This window comes from Ovis canadensis, chromosome 7, assembly GCF_042477335.2.
Source record: "Ovis canadensis isolate MfBH-ARS-UI-01 breed Bighorn chromosome 7, ARS-UI_OviCan_v2, whole genome shotgun sequence".
Taxonomy (NCBI): domain Eukaryota; kingdom Metazoa; phylum Chordata; class Mammalia; order Artiodactyla; family Bovidae; genus Ovis; species Ovis canadensis.
The window spans coordinates 19,476,249-19,491,147 of record NC_091251.1 but is presented as its reverse complement, the minus strand read 5'-3'; the positions used below and the strand labels follow the sequence as shown (position 1 = coordinate 19,491,147).

General features: G+C 37.2%; 1 protein-coding gene across 2 annotated transcripts in view; it reads right to left on the bottom strand.

Moving 5' to 3' along the window:
- The window catches only part of POLK (DNA polymerase kappa), an 84,985-nt gene that overhangs the window by 31,160 nt on the left and 38,926 nt on the right, over nt 1-14,899 (bottom strand). For both annotated transcript variants that reach the window (XM_069595333.1, XM_069595332.1), the window contains exons 2-3: nt 7,898-8,041; nt 1,366-1,485 (exon numbers count right to left, since the gene is read on the bottom strand). In XM_069595333.1, coding sequence (XP_069451434.1) covers nt 1,366-1,485; nt 7,898-8,041 — 264 coding nt within the window. The remainder of the gene's footprint in view (nt 1-1,365; nt 1,486-7,897; nt 8,042-14,899) is intronic.

Below are 14,899 nucleotides of genomic sequence, written 5' to 3'. Positions count from 1 at the left end.
CTTAACCTATAATGTGGGAAAGAAAGAAACTTATTTGAACCATTATATTTTAGGGTCTCTTGTGCCAGTTATTTAGCCTATATCCTAAAAGAATAACAGAGGATATTCCCACAAGAGGGAAATACTGATGTCTAACTTATACGTGAAAAGACATTCTTTCTCTGTTGTAATCAAAGGAGGGCAAATTAAAACAACAATGATATTTTGGACATGGTATCAGCAAAAACTAAAAGACTGATAAAGTTGATAAAATTGAGTTTTACACAAGTATGTGAGGAAACCAGCATTTTTATGTTGAAAATGTAAAATGGTACAATCTTTGGTGACAATAACAGGACAAGAGTGCAAAGATACACAAATACCAGCGATCATCACAATGTCATGTACCTCCATAGACTGAGCTGCCACGAAACATTAAAAATGATGATTTGACAAATTATCTTCAGTCACGATAGCAGACTTAACATAGAAGATTAAAAAACTAGCCTGTGCTCTAGGAAAGCATATGTCCAAAAAAATGACATACTAGTTTGGTAAAGAAAATAAAATTTATAATATCTGAACTCCCATCATGAGAAGAATTTTATAGCATACCTGATTAATGTTATAATTTTATTGCTAAATTATAGCTTAAAGTACTTTGTAAAACTGAATCAGATTTTCATAGAGGGTAAAACTCTTTAAATGTAAACTTTAGTTTTACTGCCTTGAGTTCTCAGTCTACCACCTAAAGCCTTACAGACTGGCTCTTCTCAAACTTTTCTACTGAAAGAACTTGTAATACCACAGGAAATTAAGCATTTATTCCCCAAAAGAGGCCAAAGAAGCCAAACGACCCCAAACTTTTAGAAGTCTTGTGTTTTATCTCAAAAATTCATGTACATTTGGCATTCTACCATTTACGTGACTTTTACTATAACACAACTACATTTCAAAGTACTTTCAAATTTAATTAGTCAACATGTTCCCCCAAACCTTTTTTGAACAATTAGTTTTTCAAAAAACATGTCACATTTATCTTGGGGCCTTTTCCAGCTGCAACATATATAATAAAAAGAACAAAAGCTTTGGATTAAATCCTAACTCTGGCAACTACCTGTCTTACGAAGCTCGGCAAGTCACTTAACCTAACTAAGGCTCCATTTACTCTAATGGAGGTGACAATGCTTAGGTGTGGGTCTTTATGTAAAAACATTTGGGCAATTTTTTACAAAGTTGTGTGCACATTTGTTAAATTTTTATGCTTTACAATGTAACAAACATTTACGTTTCAACTTGTTTTCAGTTATCATTTGACCATGATGCATTTTAACTACCAATTATTATTCTACCAGCAACTACTATATTTAGCAATTGAATTAATACCTGTAATTGTGCTTTCCTTAGCTGCTGGCTGGTAATTTGAGCTTTTTGTTGCATCATATTTTCAATTCTTTGGTTGACTTGCTTTTCTTTCTTGAGCTCATTTCCATAAAATCTGGACCCCTAAGGTAGGAAAAGAACGCATAGCATAAGAGAAAGGGCTGAAGGAAAGCATCACTGTGAACTGATGGCTAAGAGTACAGACCCTAGAAAAAGAATGGCTTGAATTCAAAACTTATCTCCATTCCTGACTAGCTTGGTGACCCTAAAGTTCATTTTATTATGCCTCAGCCTCCCTAATCTGTAAAATGAACTTACAGTTACCTAAATCACAAGATTGTTGTGAGGCAGTAAGCACAGTACAAACTCTCCAAGATGAGTACAGATCTCCATTTGGGAAATAAAAGCATATCCTAGGTGGGATCCTCCAGGCACACCCAAGGATTTAGTCAGCTGGGTCATCAATTATCTCCTTTACTTTCATTGAAAAATTATTGTAAAAAATTAACAGAAACCTCAATTAAATACTCAGAGATCAGAAGAGGGAGCTCTGGCCCCCTTCGATGATAGCAGAAAGCAACAAAAAGAACAAAGTCTTTCCTGGCAACGACTCAGCCAATGAAAAGTCATGGCCTCTGTTTACTATATACCCTTGCCAACTTCCTTTTCTCCTCTTGGAAAGAGTTCTCTTTATTTTTGCTGAGCACTTGCACGTGGCTTACCATGGCTGCAGTCCTTGAACTGCAATTCTCTGCTAATCTCAAACAAACCCATCATTTTTTTTAAATGGAGAAATAATTAGCAGTCTGTTTTAAGTAAACAGGACTTTTAAATATTTAATATCAGCCATTAAATAAAAGTAGAAAGTAACTTTTAGAAAATCATCTATCATTCCATCAGTGAACATACTATCTACCTATTTATAAGACTGATGGACATTGAGATCATTTTTATATTTTGGCTATCATGAAAAATGTTGCAATGAACAATTGTGTACATATTTTATGTGGTCACATGTTTTCATCTTCCTTGGATATGTATCTGGGAGCGGAATCTCTGTGTTACATGGCAACTCCCTGCTTAACCCTTTGAGGAACTGCAAAACTGTTTTCCAAAATGGCAGAAGCATTTCACAAGTCTACCAGCAATGTATGAGGATACCAATTTCTCCATATCCTTGCAAAATCTGTTACTGTTTGTCTTTATTACAGCAATTCTAAGCTATAATACTATGAATATATCTCATTGTGGTTTGGGGATTTTTTGCTTTTTTAGGTACACTGGGTCTTCGTTGTGGCATGCAGGGGGCTTCTTTAGTTGTGGTACATGGGCTTCTAGAGTTGGGCTTAGTTTCCCAACCAGGGATTGAACTTGTGTCCCCTGCATTACAAGGTGGATTCTTTTTTTAAAAAATTTATTTATTTTAATTGGAGGCTAATTAATTTACAATATTGCGGTGGGTTTTGCCATACATTGACATGAATCAGCCACGGGTGTACATGTGTTCCCCCATCCCAAACCCTCCTCCCACCTCTCTCCCCATCCCATCTCTCTGGGTTGCCCCAGTGCACCTGCTTTGAGTGCCCTGTTTCATGTATCAAACTTGGACTGGTCATCTATTTCACATATGGTATCATACATGTTTCAATGCCATTCTCTCAAATCATCCCACCCTCACCTTCTCCCAGAGTCCAAAAGTCTGTTCTTTATATCTGTGTCTCTTTAGCTGTCTTGCGTATAGGGTCATCATTCCCATCTTTCTAAATTCCATATATATGTGCTAATCTACTGTATTGGTGTTTTTCTTTCTGACTTACTTCACTCTGTATAATAGGCTCCAGTTTCACCCACCTCATTAGAACTGACTCAAATGTGTTCTTCTTAATAGCTGAGTAATATTCCATTATGTATATGTACCACAACCTTCTTATCCATTTGTCTGCTGATGGACATCTAGGATGCTTCCATGTCTTAGCTATTGTAAGCAGTGCTGTGATTAACACTGGGTTACACGTGTCTCTTTCAATTCTGGTTTCCTTGGTGTGTATGCCCAGCAGTGGGATTGCTGGGTCATATGGCAGTTCTATTTCCAGTTTTTTAAGGAATCTCCCCACTGTTCTCCATAGTGGCTGTATTAGTTTGCATTCCCACCAACAATGCAAGAGCATTCTGTTTTCTCCACACCCTCTCTATCATTTATTGTTTGTAGATTTTTTGATAAAACCCATTCTGACCAGTGTGAGATGGTACCTCATTGTGGTTTTGATTCACGTTTCTCTGATGAGTGATGTTGAGCATCTTATCATGTGTTTGTTAGCCATCTGTATGTTTTCTTCAGAGAAATGTCTGTTTAGTTCTTTGGCCCATTTTCTTGGTTGGGTCATTTATTTTTCTGATATTGAGCTGCATGAGCTGCTTGTATATTTTTGAGATTCTTTGTCAGTTGCTTCATTTGCTATTATTTTCTCCCATTCTGAAGGCTGTCTTTTCACCTTGCTTATAGTTTCCTTCATTGTGCAAAGCTTTTAAGTTTAGTTACTTATTTTTGCTTTTATTTCCCTTACTCTGGGAGGTGGGTCATAGAGGATCTTGCTGTGATTTATGTCAGAGTGTTTTGCCAATGTTTTCCTCTAGGAGTTTTATAGTTTCTGGTCCTACATTTAGATGTTTAATCCATTTTGTTTTTGTGTATGGTGTTAGAAAGTGTTCTAGTTTCATTCTTTTACAGGTGGTTGACCAGTTTTCCCAGCACCACTTGTTAAAGAGAATGTCTTTTCTCCATTGTATATTTTTTCCTCATTTATCAAAGATAAGGTGTCCATAGGTTGTGTGGATTTATCTCTGGGCTTTCTATTTTGTTCCATTGATCTATATTTCTTTCTTTGTGCCACTACCATACTGTCTTGATGACTGTAACTTTGTAGTATAGACTGAAGTCAGGCAGGTTGATTCCTCCAGTTCTGTTCTTCTTTCTCAAGATTGCTTTGTCTATTTGAGTTTTTTTTGTATTTCCATACAAATTGTGTAATTATTTGTTCTACTTCTGTGAAAAATACCATTGGTAGCTTGATAGGGATTGCATTGAATCTATAGATTGTTTTGGGTAGTATATTCAGGATTGCATTGAATCTATAGATTGTTTTGGGTAGTATATTCATTTTCACTATATTGATTCTTCCAAGCCATGAACATGGCATATTTCTCCATCTATTTGTGTCCTCTTTGATTTCTTTCATCAGTGTTTCATAGTTTTCTATATATAGGTCTCTTGTTTCTTTAGGTAGTTTTACTCCTAAGTATTTTATTCTTTTCATTGCAATGGTGAGTAGGATTCCTTAATTTCTCTGTTTTCTCATTGTTAGTGTATAGGAATGCAAGGGATTTCTGTGCATTAATTTTATATCTTGAAACTTTACTATATTCACTGATTAGCTCTAGTAATTTTCTGGTGCTGTCTTTGGGGTTTTCTATGTAGAGGATCATGTCATCCGCAAACAGAGTTTTACTTCTTCTTTTCCAATCTGGATTCCTTTTATTTCTTTTTCTTCTCTGACTGCTGTGGCTAAAACTTCCAAAACAAAGTCTATGGGGTCGCAAGAGTCAGACATCACTGAGTGACTAAGCACACAGCACACATTTCCTTCTATGCCTGCTTTCTGGAGAGTTTTTATCATAAATGGATGTTGAATTTTGTCAAAGGCTTTCTCTGCATCTACTGAGATAATCATATGGTTTTCATCTTTTAATTTGTTAATGTGGTGTATCACAATGATTGATTTGTGAATACTGAAGAATCCTTGCATCCCTGGGATAAAGCCCACTTGGTCATGATGTATGATTTTTTTAACATGTTGTTGGATTCTGTTTGCTAGCATTTTGTTAAGGATTTTTGCATCTATGTTCATCAGTGATATTGGCTTGTAGTTTTCTCTTTTTGTCTGATTTTGGTATTAGAGTGATGGTTGAATGAGTTTGGCAGTTTACCCTCCTCTGCAATTTTCTGGAAGAGTTTGAGTAGGATAGGTGTTCAGTCAGTTGAGTTCAGTCACTCAGTCATGTCTGACTCTTTGCAACCCCATGAATTGCAGCACGCCAGGCCTCCCTGTCCATCACCAACTCCTGGAGTTCAATCAGACTCATGTCCATTGAGTTGGTAATGCCATCCAGCCATCTCATCCTCTGTTGTCCCCTTCTCCTCCTGCCCACAATCTCTCCCAGCATCAGAGTCTTTTCCAATGAGTCAACTCTTCACATGAGGTGGCCAAAGTATTGGAGTTTCAGCTTTAGCATCATTCCTTCCAAAGAACACCCAGGACTGATCTCCTTTAGAATGGACTGGTTGGATCTCCCTGCAGTCCAAGGGACTCTCAAGAGTCTTTTCCAACACCACAGTTCAAAAGCATCAATTCTTCAGCGCTCAGCTTTCTTCACAGTCCAACTTTCACATCCATACATGACCACTGGAAAAACCATAGCTTTGATTAGACGGACCTTTGTTGGCAAAGTAATGTCTAGGATAGGTGTTAGCTCTTCTCTATGATGGGTCTGTTAAGATTTTCTATGTCTTCCTGGTTCAGTTTTGGCACGTTGTACTTTTCTAAGAATTTGTCCATTTCTTCCAAGTTGTTCATTTTATTGGCATATAGTTGCTGATAATAGTCTCATGATCCTTTGTATTTCTGTGTTGTCTGTTGTGATTTCTCCATTTCATTTCTAATTCTGTTGATTTGATTCTTCTTCATTTTTTTCTTGATGAGTCTGGCTAATGGTTTGTTTATTTTATCTTCTCAAAGAACCAGCTTTTAGCTTTGTTGATTTTTGCTATGGTCTCTTTTGTTTCTTTTGCATTTATTTCTGCCCTAATTTTTAAGACTTCTTTCCTTCTGCTAACCCTGGGGTTTTTCATTTCTTCTTTTTCTAGTTGCTTTAGGTATAAAGTTAGATTATTTACTTGATTTCTCTCCTGTTTCTTGATGTATGCTTGTATTGCTATGAACCTTCCCCTTAGCACTGCTGAGTCCCATTGGTTTTGGGTTGTTGTGTTTTCACTTTCATTCATTTCTATGCATATTTTGATTTCTTTTTTGATTTTTTCAGTGATTTGTTGGTTATTTAGAAGCATGTTGTTTAGTCTCCATATGTTTTTATTTCTAATACTTTTTTTCCTGTAGTTGACATCTAATCTTACTGCACTGTGATCAGAAAAGATGTCTGAAATGATTTCAATTTTTTTGAATTTACCAAGGCTAGATTTATGGCCCAGGATGTGATCTAACCTGGAGAATTTTCTGTGTGCACTTGAGAAAAAGGTGAAATTCATTGTTTTGGGGTGAAATGTCCTATAGATATCAATTAGGTCTAACTGGTCCATTGTAGAATTTAAAGTTTGTGTTTCCTTGCTAATTCTGTTTGGTTGATCTATCCATAGGTGTGAGTGGGGTATTAGAGTCTCCCACTATTATTGTGTTACTGTTAATTTCCTCTTTCAGACTTGTTAACATTTGTGGAAGGAGGATTCTTAACCACTGAACCACAAGGGAAGTCCCTCATTGTGGTTTTAGTTTGCTTTTTCCTAATGACTAATGTTGAACATCTCCTCATGAGTGATTCTTATATCTTCCTTAGTAAAGTGTCTATTTATATGTGTTGCACATTTTTTGATTGGGTTGTCTTCTCATTAATGAGCTGTAAGAATAATTCATATTTTCTGGATGTAAGTCCTTTAACAGATGTGTGTTTTGCAAATAGATATTTTACTCTAGTATGTTACTTATCTCTGTATTTTTAATGGTATCTTACAAACATTTTGAAATTTGATGAGAAATATAAATTAACGCTACATTGCATTACCGAAGACTGGCAAATCCAAGAGTACAGTAACACACTGTGTTGGTACAGATTCAATATACTCTTATATGTTGGCAGTGGAAATGTAAATTGATACAACTACTATGGAGGGCAATTGAGCAATTCATTGAAAAATACACATGTATATACCCTTTCAAGCTCTCTGTATTTGGTTCAGGGAATCTCTGCTGTAGTTATATTTGCACATACGTAATAAAGTTATGAAATACAAGGTTATTCACTGTAGTATTATGTGTAAAGATGAAAGACCAGAAATGACTTATATGTTAAGATTCTGGCTAGTTCAATAAATTACAGTATATCCACCTATGCAGGCATAAAAAAGAGGGAAGATCTTTAATTTCTTATACAGAAAGACTACCAAGATATAACTGAAACAAAAACAAAAAACCCCACAATTGTAGTAGCCTCCTCTTGAGGTAGGAAAAAAGGGCTGAAAAAGAAGATATACGTTATTTTGCTTTAACAAGCATACTATGTGCATGTTAAGTACCAAGTAGAATGCAAAAGCATTAGCAGAGAAGGGAGATTATTCTATATGCACTGGAGCTTAACAATTTTATATATTCAAATACTTAAAATGTCATCTAGAACTTAATAATTTTCTTTTTTTAAAAAAGTAAAAAGGTTACTAAATTAAAGATACTGAAAGGAAAAAGAAACATACCTTTGTGGCTTCCATTATAATTTTGTTGATTTTCTCTTTATCTAATCCTTCCATTCCAGCTTTATTATCATTAAGTCCCATCCTAAGCAGAAGATCGTCTTTGTAATTGTCACTCTTCTCCTTTGTGCTACCCATGGTGTAAACCTGAAGAAAAGAAAAAAGTTAATGGAAAAATGGCTCTTTTTATTATCTGAAAAAGCATACAAAACAAACATGTTTTTCAAAGCATTCATGGAGGGCAAGGGTTTGGGAGAGGGGTGTCATTTTAAAAATGACACAGAAATCAGCAAAACAAAAATGATAGTTAAGATTTTTTTGGCTACTGAAAAATAATTAGTACTCAGATTTTAAAATTATTATCCCAAGATTTATACTCTTGGAGGGAAGAAAGGGATTAACATTTCCTGCCAACTCTGTGCCAGTCACTATGCATGGTGCTTTACACTTGAATTTCACACATCAGCCCTGGAAGGTAGATATTATTATCCCTAATATAAAGAGAAAAGAAACCTGAGTTATAGAACATGCCTACTGACAGAGATTTGCGAAGTGACAACATTTGTGTCCAAAGTTCATGTTTTTTTTCCCTATTTAATGCACTGTATGGGCTTCCCTGCTGGCTCAGACAGTAAAGAATCCACCTGCAATGTGAGAGGGCTGGGTTCGATCCCTGGGTTGGGAAGATCCTCTGGAGGAGAGCATGGCAACTCACTCCAGTATTCCCGCCTGGAGAATCCCCATGGACAGAGGAGCCTGGTGGGCTACAGTCCATGGGGTGGCAAAGAGTCAGACACAACTGAGAGACTATAATCACTGCACAGCACAATGCACTGTATGAGAAATAAATACAAAATAACACTTGCCCTGCCAAATGTAGGTTCAATAGCATTTATTACCTACTATTTGCAGAGTTCCATTCTTAAATCAGTGAAAAAATACAGGGAAAAAAAAAAAACTATCCCCTTGTAGGAAATCATTACACTTTGCAATGTCATGTCACTTCTGAGGTTAATTTCAAATAATAATTCTTTAGGATCTTAATATAACTCTTTATAATTTACCTTCACATACATTAGCTTTTAAAAACAATTAAAACAACCACAGAAAATAGCTTTGCTCATTCTCATGTTAAGGAGAAAGAAATTTGAATTTCAGGAAGGTTAAATGAATTGCCCACCATGGCTCTGATGAAAAGCAAAAGATCTAGTATTTCACTCTAAGTCTTCTTACTCCAGATCAAAAGCAGCTACCATGACATCACAGCTGCCTCCAGTTTGGGGCCCTTCTACCCTGGTGGCTCAGCCTGTAAAGAATCTGCCTGCAATGCAGGAGGCTCAGGTTTGATCCCTGGGTTGGGACTACAGTCCACGGGGTCGCAAAGAGTTGGACACGACTCAGCAACTAACACTTTCATTTTTTCACATACATAAATGGCCAGGTGAATAGCTGCCATGAATCCACAACAAATTATGACCATAATTTCTCATCTGGATGATTTACAGCAGGCTCATTTATTTTACTCTGCCTTGAAGCCCTTCCCTCCCCATTGACCCCCCTCCTCTCCCCTTCCCATTTTTCTATTTTAACATCACCACACATAGTTACCAATGTTTTTCTTGTGATGAGAGCTTGTAAAATCCATTCTCTTAGCAATCTTCAACACTACAATATCGTATTAACTATAGTCACCATGTTGTGCATTATATTTGCATGATTTATTTTATAATCGAAAGTATATACCTTTTGACTTCCTATTTTCCCCACCCACTACCTCTCACCTCTTCACTCCACTCCCCATCACTGCCACTGGCAACTACCAATCTGTTCTCTGTGTTTTCTGTTTTTGGTTTTAGATGCCACATTTAAGTGAGATTATACAGTATTTTTCTCTGACTTATTTCCCTTAGCATAATGCCCTTAAGAGGACCTTTTCTTGAGAGTTGCTTTCATTTTTAGTACCAGCAAAGAAAAAAAGTAAATTATAAAATGAAATTTGAATACTGTGATTATTAGTGATGGTTCCATTAGGAAAAAAAAAAATAAACCTGTATATCACAATAGTTATCAAACTTTGCTACACATTACATCCGCCGCAGAGATCTTAAAACCCTTGATGCCCAGCTTGTATGCCATACCAAGTAGGTCAGAAAGTCTAGGAGAAGAAGTCAGATATAAATATTTTTAAGAGATGCCTCAGATAATTCCAGTGTGCAATGAAGTATAGGAACCACTGGTGACTAAGGGAATATAGGTTGATTTTCTGTTATCCTTTGAATATTCTTCTCTCCAGCTTTCACATTCAGCCTAATATTATCCTGTATTTTGCCTTATGCTTTAGTAATCCAATAGTCTCATTTTCTGGTAAAACAGGTGAATGTAATTCATTAATAATTTTCCCAGACCAACACTACTGAAGAATGAAGAGGCTAAATGAAGACAGCCTACTTTAAGGCTGAGTTTTCCTTTAAATGTTGACATATATGAAAGGAAAAGAAACAATTATTGAATGCCTACTACTTCACATATAGTATATTACTTAGTCCCCAGACTCTTGAGAATTAATTTTAGTCCTTAATTGGTGAGAAGAACTGGGTTATAAGCAATATTGGCATCAGGCAAAGTTGTGAGACATGTAGTTTTCAGTTACCTTGCTGCCTTGTTGATGCCCCATTGCCAGGCAACATATATCCAGTTTCATGGGCACAGATTTACTTTCATTTACATGCTAATGACTTCCAAGTTTACACGTCTAGTCCAAATGCCTGCCTGACATCTCAAATTTAACAAATCTGAAATGGACCTTCTCATCTCCCTCCATCCCCCAAACCAGCTCAATTTTCAGCCGTCCTCATCTCAGCTGAGGGCAACTCTAATACCTTCTGATGGATCATGCAAAACACCTTGCAGTCATTCTTTCCTCTTTCTCATACACCCCGTATTCAAACTGCCAGGAAATCTTGTGGGCTCTACTTTCCAAGTCTGAAATGCAGTACTTGGATGCAATCTCAAAAACGACAAGATGATCTCTGTTCGTTTCCAAGGCAAACCATTCAATATCACAGTAATCCAAGCCTATGCCCCAACCAGTAACACTGAAGAAGCTGAAGTTGAATGGTTCTATGAAGACCTACAAGACCTTTTAGAACTAACACCCAAAAAAGATGTCCTTTTCATTATAGGGGACTGGAATGCAAAAGTAGGAAGTCAAGAAACACCTGGGGTAACAGGCAAATTTGGCCTTGGAATGCGGAATGAAGCAGGGCAAAGGCTAATAGAGTTTTGCCAAGAGAACGCACTAGTCATAGCAAACACCCTCTTCCAACAACACAAGAGACGACTCTACACATGGACATCACCAGATGGTCAACACCGAAATCAAACTGATTATATTCTTTGCAGCCAAAGAAGCTCTCTACAGTCAGCAAAAACAAGACCGGGAGCTGACTGTGGCTCAGATCATGAACTCCTTATTGCCAAATTCAAACTTAAATTGAAGAAAGTAGGGAAAACTGCTAGACCATTCAAGTATGACCTAAACAAGATTTCTTATGATTATACAGTGGAAGTGAGAAATAGATTTAAGGGACTAGAGCTGATAGAGTGCCTGATGAACTATGGAATGAGGTTCGTGACATTGTACAGGAGACGGGGATCAAGACCATCCCCATGGAAAAGAAATGCAAAAAAGCAAAATGGCTGTCTGGGGAGGCCTTACAAATAGCTGTGAAAAGAAGAGAAGCAAAAAGCAAAGGAGAAAAGGAAAGACATAAGCATCTGAATGCAGAGTTCCAAAGAATAGCAAGGAGAGATAAGAAAGCCTTCCTCAGCGATCAATGCAAAGAAATAGAGGAAAACAACAGAATGGGAAAGACTAGAGATCTCTTCAAGAAAATTAGAGATACCAAGGGAACATTTCATGCAAAGATGGGCTCGATAAAGGACAGAAATGGTCTGGACCTAACAGAAGCAGAAGATATTAAGAAGAGGTGGCAAGAATACACAGAAGAACTGTACAAAAGAGATCTTCATGACCCAGATAATCACGATGGTGTGATCATTCATCTAGAGCCAGACATCCTGGAATGTGAAGTCAAGTGGGCCTTACAAAGCATCACTATGAACAAAGCTAGTAGAGGTGATGGAATTCCAGTTGAGCTCTTTCAAATCCTGAAAGATGATGCTGTGAAAGTGCTGCACTCAATATGCCAGCAAATTTGGAAAACTCAGCAGTGGCCACAGGATTGGAAAAGGTCAGTTTTCATTCCAATCCCAAAGAAAGGCAACGCCAAAGAATGTTCAAACTACCACAAAACTGTACTCATCTCACATGCTAGTAAAGTAATGCTCAAAATTCTCCAAGCCAGGGTTCAGCAATACATGAAACATGAACTTCCTGATGTTCAAGCTGGTTTTAGAAAAGGCAGAGGACCCAGAGATCAAATTGCCAACGTCTGCTGGATCATCGAGAAAGCAAGAGAGTTTCAGAAAAGCATCTATTTCTGCTTTATTGACTATGTCAAAGCCTTTGACTGTGTGGATCACAATAAACTGTGGAAAATTCTGAAAGAGATGGGAATACCAGACCACAGGACTTGCCTCTTGAGAAACCTATACACAGGTCAGGAAGCAACAGTTAGAACTGGACATGGAACAACAGACTGATTCCAAATAGGAAAAGGAGTACATCAAGGCTGTATATTGTCACCTTGCTTATTTAACTTATATGCAGAGTACATCATGAGAAACGCTGGGCTGGAAGAAGCACAAGCTGGAATCAAGATTGTCGGGAGAAATATCAATAACCTCAGATATGCAGATGACACCACCCTTATGGCAGAAAGTGAAGAGGAACTAAAGAGCTTCTTGATGAAAGTGAGAGTGGAGAGTGAAAAAGTTGGCTTAAAGCTCAATATTCAGAAAACGAAGACCATGGCATCTTGTCCCATCATTTCATGGCAAATAGATGGCAAACAGTGGAAACAGTGTCAGACTTTATTTGGGGGTGGGGGGCTCCAAAATCACTGTAGATGGTGACATGAAATTAAAAGATGCTTACTCCTTGGAAGGAAAGTTATGACCAACCTAGATAGCATAGTCAAAAGCAGAGACATTAGTTTGCCAACAAAGATCTGTCTAGTCAAGGCTATGGTTTTTCCAGTGGTCATGTATGGATGTGAGAGTTGGACTGTGAAGAAAGCTGAGCACTGAAGAATTGATGCTTTTGAACTGTGGTGTTGGAGAAGACTCTTGAGAGTCCCTTGAACTGCAAGGAGATCCAACCAGTCCATTCTAAAGATCAGTCCTGGGTGTTCTTTGGAAGGGCTGATGCTAAAGATGAAACTCTAATACTTTGGCCACCTCATGCAAAGAGTTGACTCATTGGAAAAGACTCTGATGCTGGAAGGGATTGGGGGCAGGAGGAGAAGGGGACTACATAGGTTGAGATGGCTGGATGGCATCACCGACTCGATGGACATGAGTTTGAATGAATCCAGGAATTGGTGATGAACAGGGAGGCCTGGCGTGCTGCAATTCATGGGGTTGGAAAGAGTCGGACACAAATGAGTGACTGAACTGAACTAAACTACTTTCAAAGTGTACCAGAAATGTAACCTCTCACTATTTTCACACTAGTCTGAACCACCATCATTTTTTTCCTGGATTATTGCAATAGCCTCTTAAATCATCTCTGTTCCTGCTCTTGCCCTCCTATAATCGATTATCAACACAGTAGCCAAACTGATTCTTCTAACCATGTATTATGTCATGGCACCTCATCTCACTCTAGAATAAAACCCTAAATCTTCACAGAATCTGTATCACTCTTGCTTGTTACCTGTCTACCTTCATCCCTAATGTTCTACTCTGCTTGCTCACTGCGGTCCAACTTTGCTGTTCTCAAATCTGCGAGGCACTCTGACCTTGAGGCCTTTTGCACCGAATGTTCCTTTCTCCTGGAGGGTTCTTTGGCCAGTTCTTTGACTAAACTCCCTTATCTCCTTCAAGTCTTTGCACCTTCTAATGAGGGCATACCCTGACTCCCTATTTAAAATTGTAGCCTGGTTATCCTTCCCATACCCTCTTCCCAATGCCCTACTACTGTTTTGCATAGTTCACTTAGGATGTTTATCACTCCCTAACACACTTACTTACTACTTTTGTTGTCTGCCTCCCCTGTGAAAACGTTAAGTTCCATGAGGGCAGTGAACATGGTTCTCCCACTGATGTATACCAAATGCCTCACAGAGTGCTTCGCACAGAGTAGGTGGTCAACAAATATTTACTATACGGTTGAACTCAGTTTATATCATTTTCTTAATTCTTTTATTCACATAACAAGGTCACTTAATCACATTAAAAGATTGGGAGAAAAACTGCTTTTCTGAAGTTAATCATTTAAAAATACTATTAATTTTCCCTTATTTTCATATTATACACATAAGGACAAGTCTATGAGCTTAACAACTTTTGATTTTATAAGCCTTATCTTCCTATGATATTTAATGGTTAAATTGGTTTATTAAAGCTTTTGAGACTTATAATGTAAGAATATTTGCAATTTACATATTAGAATGCTTGCTAGGCTCCATTAATATTAAAAAAATTCTAGCTTATATTTCCACCTTGGGAAATTAAGTTACTTTGTTAAATCTAATTTCTTTGATTAAATATTCTTCAATTCTATCCAAATATAAGAAAAATCACGGAAGAAAGATAAACAACATACTAAGCTTTAGAATACTTGAATCTCTATGCGCTACTTTTGGTACTATCATTTATGTTATTATGGTGATTCTTTTGTTTTTAGTATTTCTCATTTTCAAATTTCTAAAATTTCTCATTAGTACTGGTTATCTGTATTCTTCCCATTAGTTCCCACTGAGTTTTTTTACCTGAAAGTCCAAAATTGAAAGGGGTAATGCCTAACTAACAGAGGTGATCACATACTATCACAAAGTATGATAATTTTCCATATTTTTCTGGGAAGTGAGATTTAGTATT